The following is a 25,765-nucleotide window of genomic DNA, read 5'->3' as shown; positions in this document are numbered from 1 at the left end:
TGAACCCCTATTTGTTAAGTCATATGCTAAGTGTTGAAGACATGAGTTCTTGCCCTATCAGTTAATGATAAGCACACAATAAATAAGCAATTCCCAAAAGTCATGTGGGAGGATGGGAATGGAGCACATAAATCTTATTGTAGAGTACCTTTTCTCAAACTTGCCTGACATATGAATCACTTGGGGCACTCTTTAAAAATACAGATTCCACAGCCTAATTTGGAGGCCAGAAATAATGGGAAATTTCTATAACCTGAAGATTTAGGGAAACATAAAAAGACCTAACCTAATCTAAGGCCTTCATGAGAAAGTGTCCTTTAACCTTTAACCTGAGATCGGAAAGAAGAGCAAGGAGGCATTATCTGTAATACTGATTATCATATCAATTTAGTATTAGATTTTTATATAAAGGATATAGTGTCACACACAAAATGCATTTGGAGTTTTTAAAACTGAGAGCTGTATTTAAAAAGCAATTAAAAACTAAAGTTTTGGATTTCACAGATAATTAAGTAGGAAATAATATAGCATGCTTGCATCTATAAAGGTAAGGGAAAGCCTATAAAGAAAGTGACATCTATCTAAGCTAAATCATGAAGATCACATAGCGGCTGGCTAGACTAAGGAGCAGGGAAGTGAACAGAGCACCTCAACCTAAGGGGACAAATATGGGACGGCCCCAAGGTTAAGAGAAGGGTAAGAAGAAGAGACAGGATAACTAGACTTATGTATAAAAGTGAACTCATTGTTGATGTTACACTCATTGAGCTAGGAAACTAGGAGGAAGAACACCTTCCTGTTCTTTATAGTATTTTGATTTTGGGTAGGGAGCAGTAGTGATGAGTTCATTTTTATACATAGTAAGTTCAAGGGCCTATAACAATTTGAAATAGATACACAGATGTGAAGCTTAGGAATTATTTGGACTGGAAATATTCAACTTTCAACTAATGTTTCAGAAGTTCTTTTTAGCTGGTAGCTGAAAAGATTTGGCCCAATATCAAGAGCTTAATAGCCTTTTACTTATTTATTTTTTTACTGCGATAAAACTGGCTAGCAGTTGTTAATCTTTGGGGTTATGGACTTTCTGAAGATTTGATAAAAGTCTGAGAAAATGCACATACATACACATAGAATTTAAAGGATTTATGGACTTCTACACTACATTTAAAAACTGCAAGTTTGGACTTCCCTGATGGCGCAGTGGTTAAGACTCTGCCTGCCAATGCAGGGGACACAGGTTCGATCCCTGGTCCGGGAAGATCCCACATGCCATGGAGCAACTAAGCCCGTGTGCTACAACTACTGAGCTTGCGCTCCAGAGCCCGCGAGCCACAGCTGAGCCCACATGCTGCAACTACTGAAGCCCACGTGCCTAGAGCTCGTGCTCTGCAACGAGAGGCCACCGCAATGAGAAGCCCATGCACCGCAACGAAGTGTAGCCCCCACTCGCTGCAACCAGAGAAAGCCCATGCACAGCAACAAAGACTCAAAAATAAAATAAAATAAATTAATTAATTTATTAAATAAAAATAAATTTACTGCAAGTTTGTAACTCCTGGCTTAAGAGATTTTATTTAAGTCAGTAAAGATCCTACTCTACGAATGCCAGGTAAATGTTTAAAATAAAGACTGGGTATAAAGAAAGCTAGTTTATCAAAATAATTAACATTAAAATAGATAAGTGGTTTTCTTACTTTTTGGACTCTGGTACTCTTCACATTCTTAAAAAGTACTGAAAACCCCAAGGAGTATCTGTTTACGTGGATAATATCTATTAATACTTATATTAGAAAGTAAAACAAAAATTTTAAATTTACTTATAAACCCATTACTTAATATAAGTAACACTTCTAATTTAAAAAACATATATTTTCCAAAAAATTAGCGAGAAAAACATGTATTTTGCAAATCTCTTTACTATATGCCTTTACAAGCCGGAGCCTCATTCACATCTGATTCTGCAGTCAAATCTACCTTCAATGTTTTGCAAGCTTCATTCTTAAATATGAAGACACCAAGGCTCAAGAACTTTGACAGATGGAAAAAGTTTAGTACAACAAAAATACTTGCAAATCATATATCTGATAAGGGTCTACCATCCAGCATATCCAAAGAAGTCTTACAAGTCCAACAAAAAGCCAAACAACACAATTTTTAAAATGATCAAAGGATCTGAATAAACACTTCTCCAGAGAGAATATACAAATGGCCAATAAACATATGAATAGATGCTCAAGGTATTAGGTAAATGCAAATCAAAACCACAGTGAGATACCACTTTACACCCACAAGGATGACTATTAAAATAGATAGTAAGTACTGTCAAGGAAACGTAGAAATTGGAACCCTCTTACAGTGCTGGTGGGAATGTAAAACCGCACAGCCATTCTGGAAAACAATCTGGCAGTTCCTCAAAAAAAAAAAAAACAAAAAAAACAGAACGACCATGTGATCCAGCAATTCCGCTCCCAGGCATATACCCCTTTTTATTCTGCTCTCCCAGCTCCCACTCATCAAACTATTCTCTCCTGTGTTTTCAATCCCGGAACCAAACCAGAACCTGCTCTCCTCCTTCTGACACCTCCCTCATCCCTACTGGGTCTTGTCAATTTTAACCCCTCGCGCATCTTGGTCAGGAGACCACTGACTGCTAACATGGATCCGGGTAACAACCTCCTACCTGGCCAGAATAATCTTTCCAAAATGCAGATCTGGTCAGTTGACCCCACTGCTTAAAACTAAGCAACAGACTGTCACTGTTCTTTGGCTAACTATTAAAGCTTTACCGTCTGCAAAACCCCCCGCCCCACAAGGGCCTGGGCTCTGCAGGAACCTTGGCACTTTGTGGGTTCTAGATGCACCGGCCACAACGCTTCCCCACACAGGTTGGGCCACGTGCGTCCTCCGCCTGCCGCACTCCGGCCCCCCAACCACCTACAATTCCTTCTCAACCTTCAGACCTCACCCCCAATACACGTTTTTTAGGCAAACCTTCCTGGCCCTCCCCACAACATCAAGAACGTCCGCCAGTTTGGAAAACATCCCACCCTTCTGCCGTCTGTCCCACATAGCAGGGTAATAACTAATGTCCAGCGTCCGTTTCTCGCTCTGGACCGTGGCTGGCTGCTGCCGTACACCGCGCCCGCTGCACAGGCCCCATGTGTACTTGTCGCAGTGATACACGCGTGAGTGAATTCCCACCTTTCCCCGGAGAAATAAACGTCAGGTCCCGCAACGCAGCTCGAAAAGAACTTTAGGCGTGCCAAGTCCACCTCGGCGCCCGCAAAGCGAGGATAGGGGACCCGCTTGGAACCGAACGCAAAGGTACCACATTGGGAGATTATGGAACTCCAAGGCCCCCCGACGAACGCGCAAACCCTGCGGACCATGGCGGCGACCCCGGACCCTGCCCGCTTCCCCTTCCAGGACCCGCTGGACGAGGCCTCGCTGGCCTCCTTCACGCCGCGCGGCCCTCGGCGCCGACGGGCCCTTGGCGGGGACTCGCCGCCACTGGGCTACGCTGCCTCGTCCCCCACACTCCCGGCCTCCGCCCTAGCCTTCCCGCAGCGCCCGCCCCGCCAGCCCGACTCCCCGCTCGTCGCACCTCGGAACCGCGCTGTCGCCGCCGCCGTCTTGGCCGCCGCCTCAGAAGGAGTGGCGCACCTCGGAACCGCGCTGTCGCCGCCACCGTCTCGGCCGCCGCCTCAGAAGGAGTGGCGCTCCTCGTGCAGCCGCGGGTCCTGCTGGGTAACGGCCGTTCGCGGCCCGCCCACTGCCTGGCGGGGCGCTCCCATTGGCCGGCGCACACAGGGGCGGCTCTGTGATTGGCCCGACGTGCGGGCGCGAAGGCGGGAACGGAGTCGCCCGCTGGGATTTTGCACTTCCCGTGGGGTGGGGGTCGGGGCGGGAGAGGTGTCGCCCGCGGGCTTAGCTCGCAGCGGCGCGCAGAGCAGCCTTAACTGCTCTGCAGCCCGCGACCCGTGACCTTCGACTCGTCTGGACGGCGCGGCTGTGCAAAGCCACTGGAGGAAAAAAGCTGGGCGGCGCTCCCTGCCACCACCGACAGGGGCCCCAACTGGCCTCTGGTTCGGGCCCGGCGCCCGCCAGGTCCTGCGCCCACAGTGTCCGGACAGCCGGGCCGGCCCTGGCTGCTCTCCTTGTACAGCTGTCCCCACCAACACGTGTCCCTTCTTCATGTCTAACACAGCGTGTCCTCCCTCGGGCGGTCTTTTACAATATCATCAGCAGGGACGGGGCTAGGGTGAGAGAATGAGGCATTTACTTGCTTTGGGCGCAGAATTTAAGGGGGCGTCAAAAATCTCGATGATCAAGATAAGTGATATTTTAATGCTGTCGTTGAAGGCAATCAAAAGTAATGTAAAATCCAAGATGGACAAAATAGCCCCATCAGCCCTCCTAATTTTTCCTTCTGCCTCAGGCTCTAATATGGCTCCTCAAGGGACTGTTATCCTGTCTTTAAAAATGTTCATTTTTTTCATCATGAATTTTTTGCATGGATTTTGACTTTTGCTTAAATCATGTTGTTTAAAATCGTTTCAGGTTGCATTAAAATCTTAGTTTTTTGATGCTGTCTCCAGATACTCCCCACTAGCCCTGGGGCAGTGGGGTCCTTGCTTCTGGGAGTTTCTGGTGTCTGTGTGTGTAGCCTGAAGCACTGTGTTTGCTTCCAGGCAGCTCTTACATAATTGATGTGGGGCTTACATAGTTTGGATGTGAAGTGTGACGTTTTTATGAAATCTGTCGATCTCTTTGTGATTTAATACAGTGATTTTAACCCCATTTCAGGTTCAGAATAATGGTATTTACACAGTAGATTTTACTTGTTTTTTTTTTAAGTCAGGACAGTGGATACTTTTATTTTTTTGAAGTAGAGTTGATTTACAATGTTGTGTTAGTTTCTGCTGTACAGCAAAGTGACTCAATTATACATATAATATTCTTTTCTTATGGTTTATCATAGGATAATGAATATAGTTCTCTGTGCGATACAGTAGGACCTGTTGTTTATCCATTGTATATACAGTAGCTTACATCTGCTAACCCCTTTACGTGCCTTTTATGATTTGATTATTTTAACATTTCCTTTTTTATATCTTAAATATTTTAACATTATTAAAGTCACATGTATTTAATGTAGAAAATTCAGGAAAATGTAAAGAAAATAGAAATTCCCTATAACCTTACTTCTCACAGAACCTCCCTTTGGAGGCTACAAACTTGACATTATTGTGCTGAATTTGTCTTTTGCTGTGTTTTAGAATCTGACTTTTAAATTTCATTTATCATTTTCCATCTATACTAAGTAAGACTGAGCTGTAGCAGGTAGTAGACCATGAAAACTGTCTGTATCCTCTGTTCTGCCCCCGTTCTCATAAACACTGTAATGAGTTTGGTCAAAAACATTATGAAGGCTGTGATCAAAGTTAGTAACATAACAAGAAACATATTTTCATTTATGAAAGGTTTAGAATCAGTCTTGTTAGTTCCCCAACCAGTGATTTAACCCAGGCCCCCTGCAGTGGAAGTGTGTAGCCTTAACCACTGGACAGCCAGGCAATTTCCAATGTTACTCTCCTTTTGAAAGTTGGGAAAACCATCTGTTTTCATAAATTTGGATAACTGGCCTCTAGCGCTCTGAAAGAAACAGGAATGGTGGAACGAGGAAATTTTGATGAGGAAAAAAGTGAGGAGTGAGTGGTTCAGTGAATTAAGCTGTGGGTTTGCTGATGGGCTTGTAACGTGGTGAACACGTTACACCTGAAGAACACATGAAGACCCTCGAGGCTGGTCCTCTCAAGCAGAGATGAGCCTTAAACACCCAAATTGGCAACTTCCAGGGCCCTCTGTAGTACGGGAAGAACGGAATCTTTCTCTCTGGACTGTGAAGTGTCAAGATATTGAAGAGCATCATGGAAAGGGATGCTGGGCTGCGTCTGGAGGCTGACTTGGGAGCAGGGGACTCAGGCTAGGAACCCACACACTCGTGCCTGACCCTGTGGCTACAACAGTCATTCCTAAGTTGTGCTCTGCAGAGTCCTGGTCCCAGAAGGCTCTGAAAAAATAAAACACAGGTTCCATGATCAAACAGTTTGGGAAATTGTACCTAGTCCATTTCCCTCTTCAGGAATATCCCAGTGACATTCACAAGTAAATACTCCTCAACAAGCAAACCCATTGAAGGTTATAACTGTTACCAAAGAATATTTATTTATAGACTTCTCTTTACTAACATTCCTAGGAATTAGTGGTTATAGCTGGGAAACACTGGACTTACAGTAATAGTAGCAGTCCGAATAATGAAGAAGCAACATGTGCTACCATTTCTTGAGTGCTGTGCAGCAGACACTGTTCTCAGCATTGAACCTCTGGTGCTGAACAAGACCTTGACCTCCCAGCAGAGCAGAATGGTTACAGGGGCGGGCTGGAATCCTATTGCTAGTTCTAATCCAGGGCCCTCCATTTCATAGTTGTGTCCCTTTAAGCAAGTTGCCTGAGTTTTCTGTGCCTCAGTTACCTTATTTATAAAATGGAGGCAGTAAGAGTGCCCACCTCAATGGATTATTGCAAAGATCAAATATGATTATAGATGTAGGGGAGGTAGCGACATCATCAGTTTTTTAAAAATGTTACTCTAATAGATTGGAGGTGTGACGAACACTGGAACAGAGAAGGCCAGGCAAGGGTAGTTTGCCAATGACCGTGGCCTGGTCCAGAGGAATAGCTATGGTGATGGGAAAAAGGATGGATTTGTGAGGTCTTTTGTAAGTAGAGTTGATAGAGCTGTGTGCTTGAGATCAGAGTGGAGATGGGTGAGGGGGAGGAAGGGATCAAAAATAACACGTGGGCTTCGGACTAGGCTGGCGGCCTGGATGATGCTGCCTCTGTAGTGGTAAGGATCTGGGGAAGAGAAGCATGCAGCTGGGGCTGGGGAGTGGGAGGGGGACAAGGAATTCAGTTTACATCAGAAGACTTGGCTTTGTAAGCGGAACTGGATTTTGTATTTCTATACTCTGCTTATTCTTTTGTAATCTCTCATTAAGTAACCCTTTCCTGATCTTCCTCAATGCCCTTTGCTGGCCCCTCCTCCTTCACCCAACCCCTGTCAGGTTGTTTCCGGCTCTTCCTGTGCCCTCTGATTATTTACACCCTCTCCCTATGCATCTAGTCCCAAGACTAGAAAATCCCCTTTTGGCCGATGACTCTTAACTCTACATCTCCACCCTGGGTCTCTTCCGTGAGTTCCACACTCAGTTCTCTGTCATCCTGGAGGGATGCAGGATGCCTTCCAGGGGAGGATGAGAGATGGTAAATAAAACAAAATCTCTTGTATGATAGACAGTGATAATTTGAGAAAAATGAATCAGAAAAGGGAACGGGAATTGCTGAGGGCTGGCTGTTTTAAATAGGGTGGTCGGGGAAGTACTCGCTACTCTATGGTGCAGCTGTTTTCATGTTTCATTAGCTTCTCAAACTTGATGTGGCCTAGATGGAACTCCTGAGCCCTCCTCTTTGACTTCCTGTGTCTGTGGGACTACATTTCACTTTCACGGTTGCATCAGGTAAGATCTTACTGTTATGTCGTAGTGTGCAGATTCTCAGGCATGGGGGTCGTTTCTGTAATTACACACGAACCCGTCTGCTTGGTGTCAAGAGACTGATTCTGCGCGAATGATTTTTTTCTAGGTACTCGTATAATATTTCAACGTGTTTATTTGACTATTTCATGCAGATAGCATAAGTTACATTCATACATATTAAATCATATTTGGTAAGTAAATTGAAACGCTTAGGTTTTTAAAATTATTATTTTATTTTTTTGGCCATACCACGTAGCATGTGGGATCTTAGTTCCCTGAAGAGGGATCGAACCTGCGTGCCCCGCAGTGGAAGGGCGGAGTATTAACCACTGGACCACCAGGGAAGTCCCGGTTTGTTTTAATTATACTTAAATTATTTTTCTAATTCTAAAATAAGCACGGACAAACTTAGATTTAAAACAAAGACATGCTGCTGATGCAGAAATCGAGTGGACATGTAGAAGCTAGTACTATGACTGAAAAAGTAAAGAAACAGACTGGGAGGAGGTGTGGTGTGGATTTCACGATGAATGTTGATTTCGGTTTCCTGGGAAGAGCAACATGAAAGCGTGCTTTGTTACATAAAAATGGTTAAAGATAAAGCTGACAATATTAAGAGAAATTTTCAGCAAATACATAGTATGATGGTTTAAAAAATATGTCCACAAATTCTTTGATACTCTTTCCTTTAGTATCTAGGGATGCTGCTCTGCATCCTACGATGCTCAGGAGAGACACCCAGCAGCCAGGAGTGATCTGGCCCGGGACGTCAGTGGTGTGAGGCTGAGAAACGCTGGGTTACAGGGATGAAAAAAGCCAGCGACAGATTCCCAATAGCCACAGGAAAAGTGTTATTCTATGCAATAAATTTTAAAACTGTGTTCTAGCTTCCTCTGGATGAGGAAGTTTGTGCAACATGGATTTGCTGTGTCTGTAAGGATTGGCACGAGAGGTACCAAACTAAAAGTTTGACTTCCTTCAGAGCCACTGATTTGAGAAACACCGTCTTCCCAGGGCTGGTGAGACAAGCAAGAGTCGCGTCTTCACCAACCGTGAGACTTCCCTGGGCTCTGGTTTCCTCATCGGAGATACGGATTTAATAACAGCATCTACCTCTTTAGGGTTTTCATGAAAATCAAATGAGTGAAAATATGTAAAAGCATCTAACTAACTGCCAGGCATGTCTAAATGATATATAAGTGTTTGCTGTCATTAGTGTTATTTGTGAGCCAGATGGATATTTTACTGGTTAAAACATGTTTGTACTCAGATGTTGTGGAAGGAACATTAAAGATAAGACAATGAAGTAAACATTGCTCTTTTGCTGGCTGGAAGGACATTGCAGGAAAGCAGGAGCTCCTCTTTCTGGTTCCTCTGCTGTGCTTTCTTCCTCCTCGTTCACGGGGCACCTGTGGTGAGCAATTCAGGTCACCCGGTGGTGCTACCCACAACCAAAATTTCTCCCGGTCTCCCAGTCTCGGCCCAAGTTTTCCTGTCTCCTGATGTCAGCCCTCTGTCGCCCTGTAACTTGTCTGCCCCTAGTGGGTAGTGGCCCCAACCCCTCCAATGAGGTCTCAGTCCCAGTTTGTCGCATTCTTGGGTTCTTTAGATCCTCTTTCATCTGTAGTAGTTAATCCCCTAGTATGAGTTAATCACTCTTTATATTACACTTTCCCTGTTCACATTACTGGGTGGTTTCTGGTTTTGGAGCGGACCGATACACTGCATTCTTGAAACAACTTGGAACGTTTAATGCTCATTAAGTAGAATTTCAAACTAAGTCTTTTGAAACCAATCATCCTAAAATTTGTTCTAACAAATCTTAGGTAAATAGAAACCTGTGGGGCTTCCCTGGTGGCGCAGTGGTTGCGAGTCCGCCTGCCGATGCAGGGGACACGGGTTCGGGCCCCGGTCCAGGAGGATCCCACATGCCGTGGAGCAGCTGGGCCCGTGAGCCATAGCCGCTAAGCCTGCGCGTCCGGAGCCTGTGCTCCACAACGGGAGAGGCCGTGGCGATGAGAGGCCCGCGTACCGCCAAAAAAAAAAAAAAAAAAAGAAACCTGTGGGGAGTTGGAGCTGTCCTGGGATGAATGCAGAGTAGGTTTCCACATAAAAACATTGTTTTTTGAATATGCAGCAGCTATAGCAGGTCTGTGGCACTGACGTGTGGATTAGTTATTGGATAGTTTTATCTATGGAACAGTCAAGAAGATCTGAATATCCTCAGCACAAGGAGACCGAATTTCTCTTACCCAGTGAAATGTAGCTTTGCATATCCCAGATCCAGACAGTGCTGGGGGACAGAACTTCGTGACCTCTAGCACTCTGCTGGGAATGTTTTCTTAATTATATATAATTTAGAAAAATGGAATAATTATATATTCCAATTGATGTCTAGCAGTCCACAATGGGTATCGTTATGGATGATGTTATCTTGGTTTGCACTTGCTAATATCCTGAAAAGCTGGCCTGCTGAACCAGCCTTATGTGAAACCCAACGTACACAAAAGAGTAACTGAAAATCAGCAAGTAGCCCAACTCCTTTACTTCTGTCCTTGGAGTTACTGTCTCTACTCTGGTCTGTAACTTCTTCAGTTTACTTTTTATTCTAAGAGTGCTGATTCTTATAAGTGTTCTATTCTTCTTCACTGTGAATACACCTTTTTTTTTGCAGTACGTAGGCCTCTCACTGCTGTGGCCTCTCCCGTTGTGGAGCACAGGCTCCTGACGCGCAGGCTCAGCGGCCACGGCTCACGGGCCCAGCCGCTCCACGGCATGTGGGATCTTCCCGGACCGGGGCACGAACCCGTGTCCCCTGCATCAGCAGGCGGACTCTCAACCACTGAGCCACCACGGAAGCCCATACACCTTCTTTTTTAAATAGAGAAAGAAAAGTGCATTGATTTGATATGCTAAAAAAAAAAGATGATCCAAAATATACAGAACAATTAGTATGAAATAAAGATCTTCTTTCTCAGTGGGAAAAAATAAAAACCATATTGCTGAAGTCTTTCAACATTTCATTTTTTAATTTTTCCAACAGTACACTCTTTAAAAGAAGTTGACAACTTCAATTCCAAATATAAGGATTCAATAATGCGAATGAAAGGCTGTCATTTTCAGTGAAGCTGTTGCCTAATTACCCTGGAAAAAAGTATTCTTTTGATTGAACTGATGCAAAAGTCCCTTAGAAAAGCTTCATTGTTGCCTGTAAAGGGTCTTCTTAAGGTCACTTTTACTTCCAGACCATCCCCTTGTTTCTGGTGAAAGAGTTTTGCTTGGTAATGGCTTTGTGGTTCCACAGTGTTTTGTGTATGAAAAGCATAGACTAAGAGATACTACTGAAGTCGCTCAAATTGTAGATTCTGCCACAAAAGGAAGTCCCAACACTGAACCATTTCCCCTTAATGTTCAGCAAGACACATGAAAAGAAAACTCAAGTCCCACTTTCGTCTTTACTTTGATCACCACGTCAAACGGCATAAAGAGGCTGCTGCACCGCGGGAAACAGAGCTCCACGGCCCAGTGTGCTTATGAAATGGCCTGCAGGTTCGGAGCGGCCGCCCCAGCCCGGGTTGCGGTCTGCAGACACAGAGGCATCTGGTTGCCGCCGGGGGTCCCGGGGCTGAGCCGGGTGCTCCCCGGGGGGGGTTCTCTCAGAAGCAGGGGGAGAAGCAGTGCTCCCAGACAGCAACAGAACGGCGTGCGAAACAATGCTCTCCATCCACCCGATCGTTTCCTGTTCAGAACTGGCCTTTACTGCTGGGACAAGAGGACACTCCTGTTGGCTTTCATTTTTTCCAGACGCTTCACTAAGTGGCCGTTGCTCACCTCGAGCTCTTCTGTTTTGTCCAGTGCAGAGCGAAGCTGGAAATGAAGGCAAAAGGCAGTGAGCTTGGATTCCAAGCCTACTGAAAAACAAATTATGACCCAGACCCACTGAGATTCTAAAAATACACATATACCTACACGTGTGTATACGTATATTTCTTAATTTAAAAAGGAACACAAGGCACAAGATTCTGGCCTCATGAGTAACCAGGGAATCTTCCTCTTCTGAAATAGCTAGACCCCAGACATGGCGCAGTCTTGGGGATCCTGATGGTCTCACAGAAGGTGAGGCAAACAAACGAACAAGAGCTGAGCCAGACCAGCTGGAGGAGGTGATCCCCAGAGCCCTGGGCAGCTGGGTGCTAGGGCTCTGCAGCCAGAAACCAAAGTGGGAATGCCTGAGGCCAGGATGTTCATACCCGGGAGCCAGGGCCACAGAGCCTGGGGGTCACAGCAGGAGCCACATCAGCAGGGAGCTGCATGGACCAGCAGGCAGTGAGGCAGAGTGGAGGTGCCCTAAGGTAGGGGTTCGCAGCCCTGTGACTGTGGAGACAGGCATCGTTAGAACAGAGTCTGCAGTTCTGCTTCTGATCCAAAACCCTCCAGGAGGGTGGGTGGGGTCCTGAGACAGGTTAAACGCCCCTGCCCTGCCTTTCACCAGCAGAGGCAGAGGCAGAAGCCCTTTTTGTATGAGTTTCCCCAAGTCAGGCCTGGAGTGTAAATTCAAATCAAGCATAATCTCATAAAACACCAAACACATGGTGGTACAAACCACTGGAGTCAACAGAAGCAATAAACAACAGAAACAGACCCCAAAGACAACATGTTTCAGTCGCCAGTCAGTGTGGAAAACAGAAGAGCTGTGTATGACATCTTTAAAGAAATAAGGCCATAATCATCAAAGGAACCATAAACAAGAAACAATCAGGAATGAGAATACGAAACAAAAGGAGGTGAAATGTTAGATCTACGAAAACTGTACATTATGCAACGGTGGGAGTTAAGGAGATGGGAAACGGAAAAGACAGATGGCAGAGAAATGCAGAGAGTCCATGAGAAGATCTGGTATCCTCTGATCAGAGTCCCAGGGGGAAGGTGGAGTCTAGGGAAGAGGAGTTACTGAAGGAGATCGTGGCTGAGAATTTTCCAAAATTTACTTAGAAAAAAGGCCTCACAGATCAAAGAAACACAACATATCCCAAGCAGAACAAATAGCAGTAAACCCACATATTAACACATTAGAGTGAAATGTAGAAAATCAAAGGCAAAGAGAAATGGCAGAGCAGCTAGAGAGGGGAGAAAAAAAAGGTCACCTAGAAAGAGTTAGAATGACAGATTTCTTAGCAGAAGCCAGAAGATGGTGGCAACCTAGTTGCAATCACCACAGATAGAAAAACCACTGACAGGTGATTCTGGCCCTAAGCTCCCAATTGGCTGAACGACAATTTCCTTTATGGTGTGAGCACAGCCCTTCAGAGTGGTTCGGGCAGATGTGACAATAAACGATTCGGCCGCAGCTTTCCCGGCGGTAAACCTTCCCTCTGCTCTCCCAACTAGAGTATCATTACCCGTTCTTTCCCTAGAAATAGCCTAGAGGGCTTCCCTGGTGGCGCAGTGGTTGAGACTCTGCCCGCCAATGCAGGGGACACGGGTTCGAGCCCTGGTCTGGGAGGATCCCACATGCCGCGGAGCAACTGGGCCCGTGAGCCACAACTACTGAGCCTGTGCTCCAGAACAGGAGAGGCCGCGATAGTGAGAGACCCACGCACCGCGATGAAGAGTGGCCCCCACTTGGCACAAGTAGAGAAAGCCCTCGCACAGAAACGAAGACCCAATGCAGCCAAAAATAAATAAATAAATAAACAAATAAATAATAATAAAAAAAGAGAAATAGCCTAGAAAATTTACCTCTCTTTGAAGTTTCCGTTTTTCAGCCTTAAGTTCATCTTCTATCTTTTCAGCATTTTCAGCAGCCAATTTATAACGTGATACTTGGCTTTCTAACCTTATGACCTGAAAGGAAAGGAAAAATCATGTGTATAAATTGATAGGCCTGTTTTCTTTCCCCGATTGCTTTACTATATTTGAGATCAAAGGGTGTAACTTAATAAAATGAGAGAAAACACCATGACAATAGTTATTATGATCTAGCGTTTGGGACTATTACATAGGTTCTGGCCACGCAAGCTATTTGTTCATATTGCTGAGCAAGCCAGTACTGACACCTATCAGGGACTCATTTCCTCCCTGATCCTTGTCCCAAGTGTGGTTCCCACCGTGCAGACCCCATGACACAAATCTCTCCCCGATGTGGGTCGATCCTGCAGAACCAGGCTGGTGAGGAAACGGCTCCCCCAGGACCTCAGCTCCTGTCTAATCTCTCCCGGGCTTGGGGGGTGGGGAAGCAGGAAAGGGAGGAGAGAGGCAAGGGACTTGGAGAGCGGGGTGACGGAAGGCGGCTCTGGGGTGGCATCTGCGGCCAGAGCCTCATCCTTCCCTCAAAGGCATGCTTCCGAACACGCATTGCTTTCGAGGTGCGCTTCTCACCTTCCTCTCTACAAAAATTCCAAAAAGTTCCAGCCACATATACCCACAAAGGAGGGGGCAAGAGTACCTGCTTTTATCTCTCCCTTCAGCTAGGACACAGTCTGTCCCAGGGCCCAGCACGCTAGAGGCATGAGTGCCCCAAATCTAGGGGCCAGAGCAAGCCACTGGGCTGTCCAGGCGAAAGGGACATCCCTGCATGAAGCGTTTTGTAATTAACCGATTTTTTTTTTTTTTTTTTTTAAAGAACAAACTGTCAAAAAAAAAAAAAAACCCTTAACCACATTAGGTACTTTCTGCAACTAACTCTGTTTATAAAGGATTAGTATTGATTATAACAGCCCAGATCCTCCTTATGGCCTCTCCCTCCCCATGTCCTCTCCTTGTAGGCAATACACGGAGAGACTTGCTGCCTTGTTTATCCCGCTTAGGACCTTATTTGGTTCTAAAATTCTCTGCTTCTTTCGGCCAGTGACCGCTTACAAGCGTGCACGTACATTTTGTTCTAATGCAGTTATCTCCTGCTCAGACTTTGCAAGTTTAAATTTGAGGTCGCTGATCTGTCTGTTGGCATCCCCTAAAGGTTGAAAGAGAAGGAAAATCTGTTAAGCTCTTGGGCTTTTAACATGTTAAAACAATAGTTACTGAGAACCAAGCCCTTACTTTATAATCATCTTGCCCATCTGTAAGTCCTGGCCTGTGGCCTCACAACTCAGGAGGCGCTCTTTCTCCGCAGAAGGGACAGCGCCCTTGAGCAGAGAAGGCAAAGAAATGGTAGGGGGAAGGGGCAAGGGGAGAGAGACTGGGCCTGCTTTCGTCCCCGTTAAGCCTCTTTCTAGTTAACGGGCACAGAAAAATACCTTCCGATTTCCCCATTCAATCAGCAGATCCAAAGAGTGTATTCAGCGTAGTAAACGTGGTTTCCAGCAGCGCGTCAGCTGGTGGTACCTTGGTGCACGTTTTGGGGCACCTGTTCTGTTTCTTAGGCTCAGACAGAAACATCCTTTTGCTCTGCCCACCTGCCCACCCTTGTTCTAGCCCACAAGGAAACATCTTTGTGCTTCTGTACTCAGGGCTTTTGGGGGGACGCTGGGAACAGCGGCCGTGCCTCGCCACGACAGTTTTTCTCCTCCCGCATTAGTACAATAAAAATCGCGCGTGGCAAAGGGGTTTCTTCTACACGAGGATTGACATTTACTTTGTAGATCCATCACATGCACGTCCGTCCCGTTTTGTAAGACCCCATCTTCCGGGTGCAGACTGTCTAATCTGATATTCCTCTGTCTCTCTTCCAGCTGCCCTTTGAGTTTCTTAATCTGAAAACATCCACCAATAAAGCACGTTAATTTCTCTACGCTAAATGAGACGAGAGCCTATCAGAAAGGAAGCTGCATGCAACATAAAAGCCCACACGCCCTAAGTACAATCCGATGTTGCCTTGCAGTTATTTCATGTGTCTTGAAGGGGCCAGAGAGACAGGGGTTCCGTAATGAAGCAGGAGAGGAATGTCGTAAAAGACATTACAATCCACCAGGAAGACGGGGGAGTCTCTCCCATTTCATAAAGGAACAAACCCAAATAAATAAATGAAAAGCCCTTGTACCACTTAGTACTCTTCGTAGAAAGTAACAGTAGTATATACAGGACGAAAATGGAATTATATTTACTGTAACAGGCATGCATTATTTTGTAACTCTGGGCGAGAAGTTATTTTCTACGGTTGAAGTTCCTCTCGAACTCAGGAGATTTTCCATAAAACAGTTTTGAGTGTTTATCTATGAGTTCATAAATCAGTACACGATGCACCTTTGCTTTATTCACTAAAAAGCCAGGAAGGGCCACCTGGAGCCTTCCAGGCACAGCAGTGCTGTCCCCAGCAGAACCCAAACAGGTTGTAGGTTTGCCACCTGCAGAGAGCTGGCCTCTGCATAGCTTTCTTCCCTCTGAGAGAGACACACACGCACAGAGAGTAGCTGGAACTGCAGTTAACAGCCGCGACTGTAGAATCTTCTGCTATGTAATGGGGGTGTCCCCCAGCCCTTGTTCTGTTAACCTCTAATCTCTGCGGACTTGTTGGAAGTCCCCCCACACACCGACAGGAGCAGGGCAGACCCCCAGGGACATACAAACCATCGGTGCGTGCTGCTTTGAGAAAACAAGTACAGAATTACCATGGACACATGTTTTTAAGAGATCACAGGCACTTCATGAGACTCCTCCCACCACATTTAGCGCCTTACCCGATTTTGAGAGTAATCTTCAAATCTTATAAAAAGCGAGGCAAATACCTTTGATTAGGCTTACGCGGGAAAATGAGAGAAATCGAGCTTCCTTAGAAAGTGATTGTGGAATAATTTAATACTACCCTGCACATGAAAAAGACCAAATAGGACAACTAACCGTGTAGTATTTCTTGAGGTAGAAGAGATCAAGGAAGGTAAACTATAGTTAAAACAACTTGGATCAGCTGTAACAAAGAAACACCTGCTGGACAGGGGTGCTGATCACTGAGAGATTACAAAACTGACTTTTACAGGCCAGTGGAAGAGGAAGGGTGTTGGAATGTCTGGGGAACAACACCCTTGCCTCTCAATGCTTAATCGAGGCCTTCTACATAAATCTTTATTTTAACCAGCAATTCATGTAGCATGTACCAAATTCAGACCATGGCCTTGAATCTTTGGGACATCCTCTCTGAATCTGATATGATTTCTGATGTTTTACTTGGATAAGAACACTGGTTGGCTTGGTGATTATTTTCAGCCACGATGCATCAGGGGTTTCCTGATGAAGCAAGAAGCTAGAATGGGAAGGCTCCCGGTTTCAGGTGCCCCGTTCCCGAACTCGTAAAGTAATGAAAAGATCGTTACCTGTTCCAATAAGCATTCCCGTTCATCAACAAGCTTTTTCAACCTAATATCTAAAGAGATGAGAAAGACACAGGTTTAGGTGACTCCATGGACTGCCCCTTTCAGCAGACTGCTAAACTGAAGAAGGAGAGTTGGGGTTAGTGAAACTGATGATGAAGGTATTATACACGTACCACAGCGAATGAGGCCACAGACAGGACGGGGGAGGAATTCAGCCAAGGGGGGTGCACTGCGTCAACCTCCTACACATGCTTGGCTCCTCAGGGCAGCATCCGGCTGCATGCAAACAGGCTAATCTTCTATTCTGGGTTAGCATGCAAGAGCTCTAGGGCCAAACCACACTGCAACACAAGATCTCACAAGGCTTCACAGTTTAACATCATTAGCGAGGTACAAATACATGGAGTGGGGAGCAAATATCACCAGCATTTCCCTGAGCCTTTTTGACTTTCCAAGCTTCCATCATTTGACCTTCCTCATTTCTCTCAAAGACTCACCGATGTCAGAGCTCTGACTCTGCTTGTGAACCCGAAGTGTGCTGACAGCGCAGCCGGGAACCCACTTGCTGCTGTTCTTTTGAGGAAGAACGCAGTAATAACTCAGGTTCCTATCAGTCTTCCCACCCCAGACATAGAAGTTTGCGGATACGTGAGCACCTAGAAATCCCCCCGACATCTCTCTGCAGGGGCATCGGGGCATCCGGAGTACAGAGAGGAAACCAAGACCCAGGGAGGATTTTAGGGGCAAAATCCTACACCAGTTTCGAGGCAACATCGGGACGACGTGCCGGTGGTGGGTGCTCACGTGTGCTGTGCCCTCACCGTGTGGAAGGCACTGTCCCAGCCACTCACACCACCTCCCGCAAAGCCCTCCGGGTGGGCACTGCTGCCACGTCCCTCTTCTACGGACGGGGACCCAGGCCCAGCAGCTTTCCTAAGGCCCCAGGGCTGCGCCCCTAACCCCTGCACCCACTGTTTTCCTAAACACAGTCCTCGCAAGTCAGACCGGACTCCTGGCCTGAGGCTCTTCTTCCCGAGGCCGCAGGGCTCTCACATTGCCCAGGTTTTGATTAGCCGTGTGAAATGGAAATAATTCATACAAAGCGCACCTTTGTTTTCATTTAAAAAAAAATCATCTATCCACATTCTAATATCCAAGTTACGCGTTTTCGCTAATTGTTTTTCCAAACATCCTAAATTGCTATTTTGAAAGGCACAATAACAAAATAAATAAAAACAGAAAACGTTACGTATAAGATACATTTATAATCCTTTTGAGTTCCATTTTAATTTACATACAAACTGCTTCTGACAGATGTTTTATTCTGTCCCTTCCATAAATGCACCCAACACTGAAACAAAAATTAAAAATAAATTAAAAACCTGGCTCTCTTATTCAATATCACTTTTCATTTTATCTTGTATATTTTATATTCCTATATACAAAAACCACAGGCATCATAAGAAACAGTGAATATATCAGAAAGTGATTTGAGGCTCACATATCTATTCACAATTTTATTATTATTTTTTCTATTAGAAGACTTCAAATATCTTAGACAGCAAGTAAAAAAATGTTGAAACGTAATAATAGTGCTAACAATAAAAAGCAAGAGCAATCTGACCTTTAGTTTTATAGTGAAAATATGAAAAATGGAGAGAGACAAATGGAACGTTTAAGGAAGAGAGATTTTAAAGCAGAAGTGGAGAAGATTAAAACAATAGTTTCAGGAAACTGGAAAAAAGAAAGAAGCAAAACTGTTTGATATAAAGAAAATAAGCACGGAAATAAGTTAGAGAAAGACAGACAGTATATGTTATCACTTATATGCAGAATTTGAAAAATAAAACAAACGAATGAATATAACAAAACAGAAACAGACTCACAGATGGTAACTAGTGGTTACCACTGAGGGGAGGGAAGGAGGGAGGGGCAAGAGGGAGTAGAGGATTAGGAGGTGCAAACTACTATGTATAAAATAAATAAGCTGCAAGGGTATATTGTACAGCACAGGAAATACAGTCACTATATTGTAATAACTTTAAATAGAGTGTAATCTATAAAAATAATGAAACACTATGTTATACACCTGAAACGAACATAATATTGTAAATCAACTATACTTCAAAAAAAAAAATTCAAAACAGAAATGAAAATGAGTACTGCTCTTTTTTTTTTTTTTACAGTCTTAAAAGTCAACGAGGGCTTCCCTGGTGGCGCAGTGGTTGAGAATCCGCCTGCTGATGCAGGGGACGCGGGTTTGTGCCCCGGTCTGGGAAGATCCCACGTGCCGCGGAGCTGCTGGGCCCGTGAGCCGTGGCCGCTGAGCCTGCGCGTCCGCAGCCTGTGCTCAGCAACGGGAGAGGCCACAGCAGTGAGAGGCCCGCGTACCGCAAAAAAAAAAAAAAAAGTCAACAAGTCTAACCTGTGACGTGAACAGTGATGCATGACGGGTAATTACTGTGGTAACTGAGCAAGAGGGCTGCAAACCTATACTCGCTAAGCAGCCTTGCTCATCACGGGTCTCCAACACCCAAATGATAAGCAGTAACGAAAATGAAGTCACACTGTCTCGAACTCAAGAGTTTTCTTTTACACAGGGAAGTTAAAATCAATTGGCAATTAAAGTTATTTTAGTAACATTGTTAAAGGATTACATTTTTTAAAAACCTGTTTTATATATATTAAATTCCACCGCACTTTCTGGTGTGAGCTTTAGAGACCCGTGAGACAAGAAACAAAGTGGCGAGGCCATACAGACAGTCACAGGGGCAGCGAGGAAGCACAGGGACCCCCAGCCCTGCTCCGGACGGGCTTGCGCGCCGTGACGGCGTCTGTCCAGGCTGCAAAGGTCGACCACCAGCAACAACCATGGTCACTCGGCACTTACTCTCTAGTGTTCTACTGGGTGCGATCCTCACCCCGACTCTAAAAGGCAGGTTCTAACCCCAATTTCAGAGACTAAAATGAGACACAGTAAGGGTAAGTAGCTTACTCACAATACTATATTATCAGGAGGATACTTTTCATTCTGTGGGTTAATTTCACCCAACCCTGGGCCTCAGGCCTCCTCTCCCCGTTGCAGAGAAAGTCACCTCCCTCCATATTCACAAAGATAACGATCAGAAGACTGACATCTCAAGACACCCACTGAGTGTGGCCCTTTCTCTGCTCCCTCCTTGCACTGACTTGATTTGATTATAATCCATGTGGTCAGTTTTCAGCTTCGCCAGGGCTGGCCTCCCAGGCCAGGATCGCCCCTCCTTCCTGTAAAAGGCGGAACAGGGACAGGCTGCCGAAGAGGTCTGTGCAGACGGCGACTCCCTAGAGCAGCTGCTGCTTCAGTTCAGCCCAACAGCTGAAGCCTTTCACGTCTCGAAAAATTCGTTCGTCTTTGATGTAAGAGAGGCAGAGAGGGTGAAAGGGAGAGAGCGAAAGGGTTTTTCTCCTGAAAGGCTGTACTCCCTGTATAAGGTCAGCACACTGAATGAGCACATATTCTGAATGGAGGACGCTCACAAACGCCCCTGCCTTTCCTTCCGGAGCCCGGACATTTGGAATGAATCTTACTGTTGTGTTCCCTTGTTTCGATGGCCATGGTGGCATGTCATACAAGGTGGTCTCCTGGAAAAAGAATCTATCGGTAGAGAACAGGAACCCTAACCTGTCTAAACACCCAGAAGCAGCACTCCAGGGTCCTAGTGACAGTGGAAGTTTAAATGTTCAGGTCATTAGGTTTTCCATTCATTGGAAATACTCAGTGTTATAGAAAGTAGACAATGCAAGATATCCCATTCTTAAACACTCTTTTCAAAAATTTTACTGCTTCCCAACCTTTGTATGTTATAAAATAGCCTATAATTCAAAATTCTCGGTTACCTTTCCCTATTTTTTACAGAAACTCCTAATTATACTTACATACTTTGGAAGGAAGATTAACATTTTACATACAGTAGCCATGTTCTGGTTTGGGGTTGAAAAACACCCCAGCTTTTTGATTTAAAGTATCAGCGATCGATGCTTTTCTCTGTCCTGCATTATAGTGAAACCTCAGTGGTCCAGGTTCCTCTGGGGTTGTGGCTGACAGGTCACCTTTTGATTCTGTTCTGAGTCTGAACTGTTTGACACTGTGATCTTTCCAAATGGCCTTATTTACTTCTGCGCCTTCCTACACTGGATATACCGAAGGTAACCATTTCTTGATAATTCAGGGGCCTTCACGTGCACATTAATTACTGTGTGGGGCTGTAATATCATGTTGCCCTCGGAGCAGAGTAATTGAGGTTCATAATGAAGGCTCTTAGATTATCAGGGATGGTTTGGCTCTTCAGAATCCTTATCTTCTTTTTTGCTGACTTTCCAATTCTCTGCTGCTCCCACTAGAGGTTGGGTCCTACGTGCTTGTTCATGGGCAGAGCACCTTCCATATAGGAAGCGATCTACATGTTTCTTGGTTAAATGAGGGATGAACACTTGAGCTGCTGGCTGGCTGGCTGGCTGGCTGGAGGGACGGGAAGCCTATAATAGTGCCCTTAAATGTGCTGTTCAATAACATGGGAAAGAAAGGAAAGAACTTAAAATGGTTTGACGATCTCACCCCTGAGTGAGTTTGGCTGCTGAATCACTTTCCCAGAGGCCTTGAAAAGTAGGAAGGAGGGCTTCCCTGGTGGCGCAGTGGTTGAGAATCCGCCTGCCAAGGCAGGGGACACGGGTTCATGCCCTGGTCCGGGAAGATCCCACATGCCGCAGAGCGGCTGGGCCCGTGAGCCATGGCCACTGAGCCTGTGCTTCCGGAGCCTGCGCTCCGCAACGGGAGAGGCCACCAACAGTGTGAGGCCCGCGTACCGGGAAAAAAAAAAAAAAAAAAAAAGAAAAGTAGGAAGGAGAGCTGTTTCCCAATGTGCGTTCCGGTATGCACGCAGCTTTCCTTAAGTTAGAGATACCAACTTTAAAGTCCTTTGCGGCCCTTGGACTTGATTCTCTAGCAAGCCCCATAGTTTTCTATTTATATGGCACAAGTGGAGAGAACTGATCTGTCCCATTATCCTCTGCTTCGGGACACCTATGCAGAAATAGGCAATGTTTATTTGAAATTCTCATCATCCTCTTCAAAACATTCTAAGTACTGGCACCTGTAAGTAAAGCAACAAGATGGAGACCTTTCTCAACTGGGCTCTTCATCAGAACCACAGACCACAGGAGATTCTATGAGGGAAGATCTTACTCAAGGATGGTCCAACACTAGTCCCAGTCTAGATGCTGGGAGAGAAGCTATTCACTACTGACAATGGGTATTATGCATGAGTCCTCCATAGAACCCCAACTGCGAATTAGCAACCCAGAAGTAGATAAAAGTAGATTAAAGATAATATTATGTAGCCACACGTAGTCAGAATTCAAGTAGCACGAGAGTGATCACACGCTGGTAAAATTATAAAATGTTTTTATTTCAAATTTTCTTGAGGTATTGGTCATTTTTGTACTCAATTATATCTTATAACAATAATATGAAGTCATATGATCCCATAAAGTGTCAACAGCATTCAAACTGTACATTCCCCTGTAATTTTAATATTTTATAATGGTTTTTTATTTAACTTTACAATTATTTTTAAAATGTTTCTTTATATAGAAAATATATATCTTGCTCAGGAAGATCAAAACAAGAAATTTCCGGTAAGAATACATTAAAAAACAACAAATGAAAATATTTATACCAGAATACCAAGGGATTCAACTATTTAAAATATCCTGTTAGAGTCTAATCACACAAGAAGTTTGCACAAGAATAGCATCCTTTTGTCTTGCTCTACTGAATAATGGTTAGACAAATACAAAGAGAAGTAATTTTAAGGTTAAAAAAATAAATGTTAGAAATGATTCTCTCTGCCCAAATACTGCAGTAGGAAATGCAATTACAACATGTATCTCTTCCAGAAAAAAAGTAAAAAAAAAAAACAAGTCTTTGTATAAAATGACTTTGGTACATAATTGTCATGAAGTCAAAATCTCCTACAGAATAAATTCAGGTATCCTCAAGAATGAGATCCAAAAGCATTGGTCTGAGATAAAATACTTATATGAGGTAAAGGCAAGTAAGCTATCCCTAGTGCTGTAAGACGTTTATTTGCTATCCCTAACATGATTAAATATTGTCCTAACATGCAGATCTCATCACTCCGTGACCTATGTGCTGTTTGGCCGTTTATGTACTTTTTAAATAAAATACCATACGGGTTATATTATACATAGCAAGATCAACTATGAAAGCACATATATTTAAATGAGACACCTTCATTTAAATCATACTCATAATGTGGAAATCTCAGGATACTATTTAGTCACTTCAATTAGATGATGATACATTTGGTCAAGAATATGCACATTCCTATCAGCTTAAGGCAAAAGCTAAATATTCTGATGCTGATTTTAAGCAGAAATAAAACAGTGCACATTACTGTTTGAGGCTCTTGGAACGCTCTCCATTAGAACTAACTCCAATAACAGAAGTGTCCTTCTCATCTGGGTGATGACCTCAGTGATGAAATAGAAATCTACAGGTAACAATCTATAGCCTCAAGGAGTCGACAACTTGGCGGTGGATTGTCACTTGGTGCATCGATGCCAATCTAGAACATTTTCTGAGTCTCACGGGTGGGGTCTCTCGCAGGCGGACTTGCTGTGCGGTCCCGGCCCCTCCCCAAGACCCCGCCTCAGCCTACGACAAGGCACAGTCCTCTTTGTTCCTGCCCTTCCCGTGCTCACCTGCCGTCTCTTCCCTGCTTTCTGAGTGAGAGTCCCCCACCTCGCCTGCTGGCGCCACGTCATCATTTTCTCGACTAATGCTATCTGAAGGCTTCCCGACTGTCTGACCTACGTTTCCTGATGTCACATGCTCTTCTGTGCCCTCTGTTTGACAGCCGTCGTTAACGTTCTTTGGGGGAGCTTCGTCTTGGAGCGGGCCGCTGCCCGGCACTTCCTCGTCGTCTGGACCCGGAGGATGGCTGGGGGCGGTGCCATCTTCTTCAGCACCATCTTTTACGGCACCTTCCTCTAATTCTTTACTACTGGCACTGGTGCCTGATGACTGAACTGCATTATCTTCAAAATGCAACGTGTCTCCATCAGCTACCGCTTTCCTTGTCTCAGTGTTTACACCAAAATCGTCCTGGTCAAGTCCTCCATCCAACTCGGTTTTAGGATTTTCTGGACCGTCGGCATTTTTACTGCTGCCTACCGCGGGGTTCTGTCTGGGGTTCTTAGTGACCTCATCTTGTGCTTCTACAACTGGTTTTCTGTCAGTAAATTTTACCTGCTCTTCTTTCACTTCACTTAAATCTGGGCTTTGAAATGTTAACTCTTTCGGAACGTCTCTGGTTTCTACAGGGGCTGGTGATTTTTTCTTCTTGTTTTTCTTTTTCTTGTTCTTCGTTTTCTTGTGCGACGAATCCAGTGCCTCTCCCTGTTGGTCATTCTTTTCTTCCTCGGGCTCTTTCACATCCAGGGGTTCACTTTCAGCGTCTACCGTGCTTGGGCCTGTCACCTCCTGAGGACTGCTTCTGGCTTCTGGAGAACAAGGAATGGCTTGCACTTCCAGCTTGATTGGCTTCTCATCCCTTAATTTTCTTCCTTTACCCTCCTCTTCATCGCTCCCCCCACCTGCCTCTGTGCTCTGAACTGGGACCTCCTTGGGCTCAGCTACTTCCTGGTTGGTGAGTTCTTCCTCTAAATCGTGCCCTGAGCTTGGGTCCAAGCCTTCTGGAGCCTCTGGCTCACGTTTTTCACGGTGACTCGCTGTGTCATCGATGCCCCCTGGGGGACCGGAGGCTACTGTGCCCACCCGCTCCCCCAGCCCGGTGAGCCCCGCCTGCGGCCCAGCCTCTGTGGGGCTCCCACTCTGCTCTCCAGTGTCTGCACTGCTCTCCCTTCCAACTTCAGATACCTGCAAAGGAGCGGATTCCTGACGTGGTTCTATGCTCATCTCTTCCAAGTTGGTTTCAAAATCTCCCCGTGTTTCTTTTTCCCACTCTTCTGCAGATTCTTTCCTTTGGTTTTTGATCTCCAAGGCGTTACTGCTGCCCTGCCCAATCCGAGCACCTGGGATTTCACCGTCTAGTTCACTGTTTATGACCTCACTTGACTCACCCTGCTGTGTGTTTTCAAAGAAGGAAGTGTTCTCCAGAATCTGGCTTTGAACCTCGTTCTCAGAATTTACTAACGTTCCTGGGGAGGGGGCAGTGTCTTCAGAGGTTTCCTGGCCCTCGGCACTGTCACCAGGACGTAGCACCTCTGTGTCCACACAGCCCTTTCCTGGGTCGTCTCTGTGCTGTCTCTGCTCAGTGCTCCGCCAGATTTCTCTTTTCCCCTCATTCTCCACCATTTCATTTTTCACCTCCACTTCATTGGCTCTTCCTAAAAGACCATTGAGAGAATTGAAGGCACCCCATGATGTGCTTGACCACACAACATACAGCACAACGTAAACACATGTTCTCTCTCCCAGCCAACCCCGCTCCTAAGGAGAGAGAGCCGTCAGAGAAGCGCGCGGACAGAAGCCTTCGCCAGTTCCGTGCGGCAAAGCAGCCGTCGCGTTAGCAAATGTTGCATCAGCGGAGGCCACTGCCACCATGTCAGAGGCAAGAGTGGCTGCTGGTGCCACCTGGGGTGAACCGACTTTCAAAGGTGAAGTTAAGTTTTAACAAATAAGAAAGAGCTCTGGATCAGGCAGCCAAGCTCTCCAAGAGGAGGGGGTTCAGAAGGACCGAAGGTTCGTGGTCCCCGTTCTCATTTCTGGAGGCACACGGGGGCCACTCCTACTTCTCCAGCTGTCAAACTGCGCTGAATATCACGCAGCTCTAAGAGCGGCTTTCACATAATTTTTAAAAGAAACATTCAGTTCACCTTAAGAAGCTCAGCCTC

At 45.4% G+C, this 25,765-nt stretch overlaps 1 protein-coding gene across 50 annotated transcripts in view; it reads right to left on the bottom strand.

Annotated features, from left to right (window-relative positions):
- Positions 1-10,611: 10,611 nt before the first annotated feature.
- Positions 10,612-25,765, bottom strand: part of LRRFIP1 (LRR binding FLII interacting protein 1) — a 147,165-nt gene continuing 132,011 nt past the window's right edge. For 31 of the 50 annotated variants that reach the window (XM_059051642.2, XM_059051638.2, XM_067027241.1 and 28 more), the window contains 5 exons: positions 16,847-16,896; positions 15,175-15,292; positions 14,474-14,553; positions 13,341-13,445; positions 10,612-11,468 (listed from right to left, as the gene is read on the bottom strand). In XM_059051642.2, the coding sequence (XP_058907625.1) occupies positions 11,358-11,468; positions 13,341-13,445; positions 14,474-14,553; positions 15,175-15,292; positions 16,847-16,896 (464 nt within the window). In that variant the 3' untranslated portion in view covers positions 10,612-11,357. Of the gene's footprint in view, positions 11,469-13,340; positions 13,446-14,473; positions 14,554-15,174; positions 15,293-16,846; positions 16,897-22,272; positions 25,259-25,765 lie in introns of those variants that run through there. The other 19 variants (XM_059051568.2, XM_059051581.2, XM_059051572.2 and 16 more) reach the window with 1 other exon arrangement.

The sequence above is a fragment of the Kogia breviceps genome, chromosome 2 (assembly GCF_026419965.1).
Source record: "Kogia breviceps isolate mKogBre1 chromosome 2, mKogBre1 haplotype 1, whole genome shotgun sequence".
Taxonomy (NCBI): domain Eukaryota; kingdom Metazoa; phylum Chordata; class Mammalia; order Artiodactyla; family Physeteridae; genus Kogia; species Kogia breviceps.
This window is presented reverse-complemented; position numbering and strand designations above follow the sequence as displayed.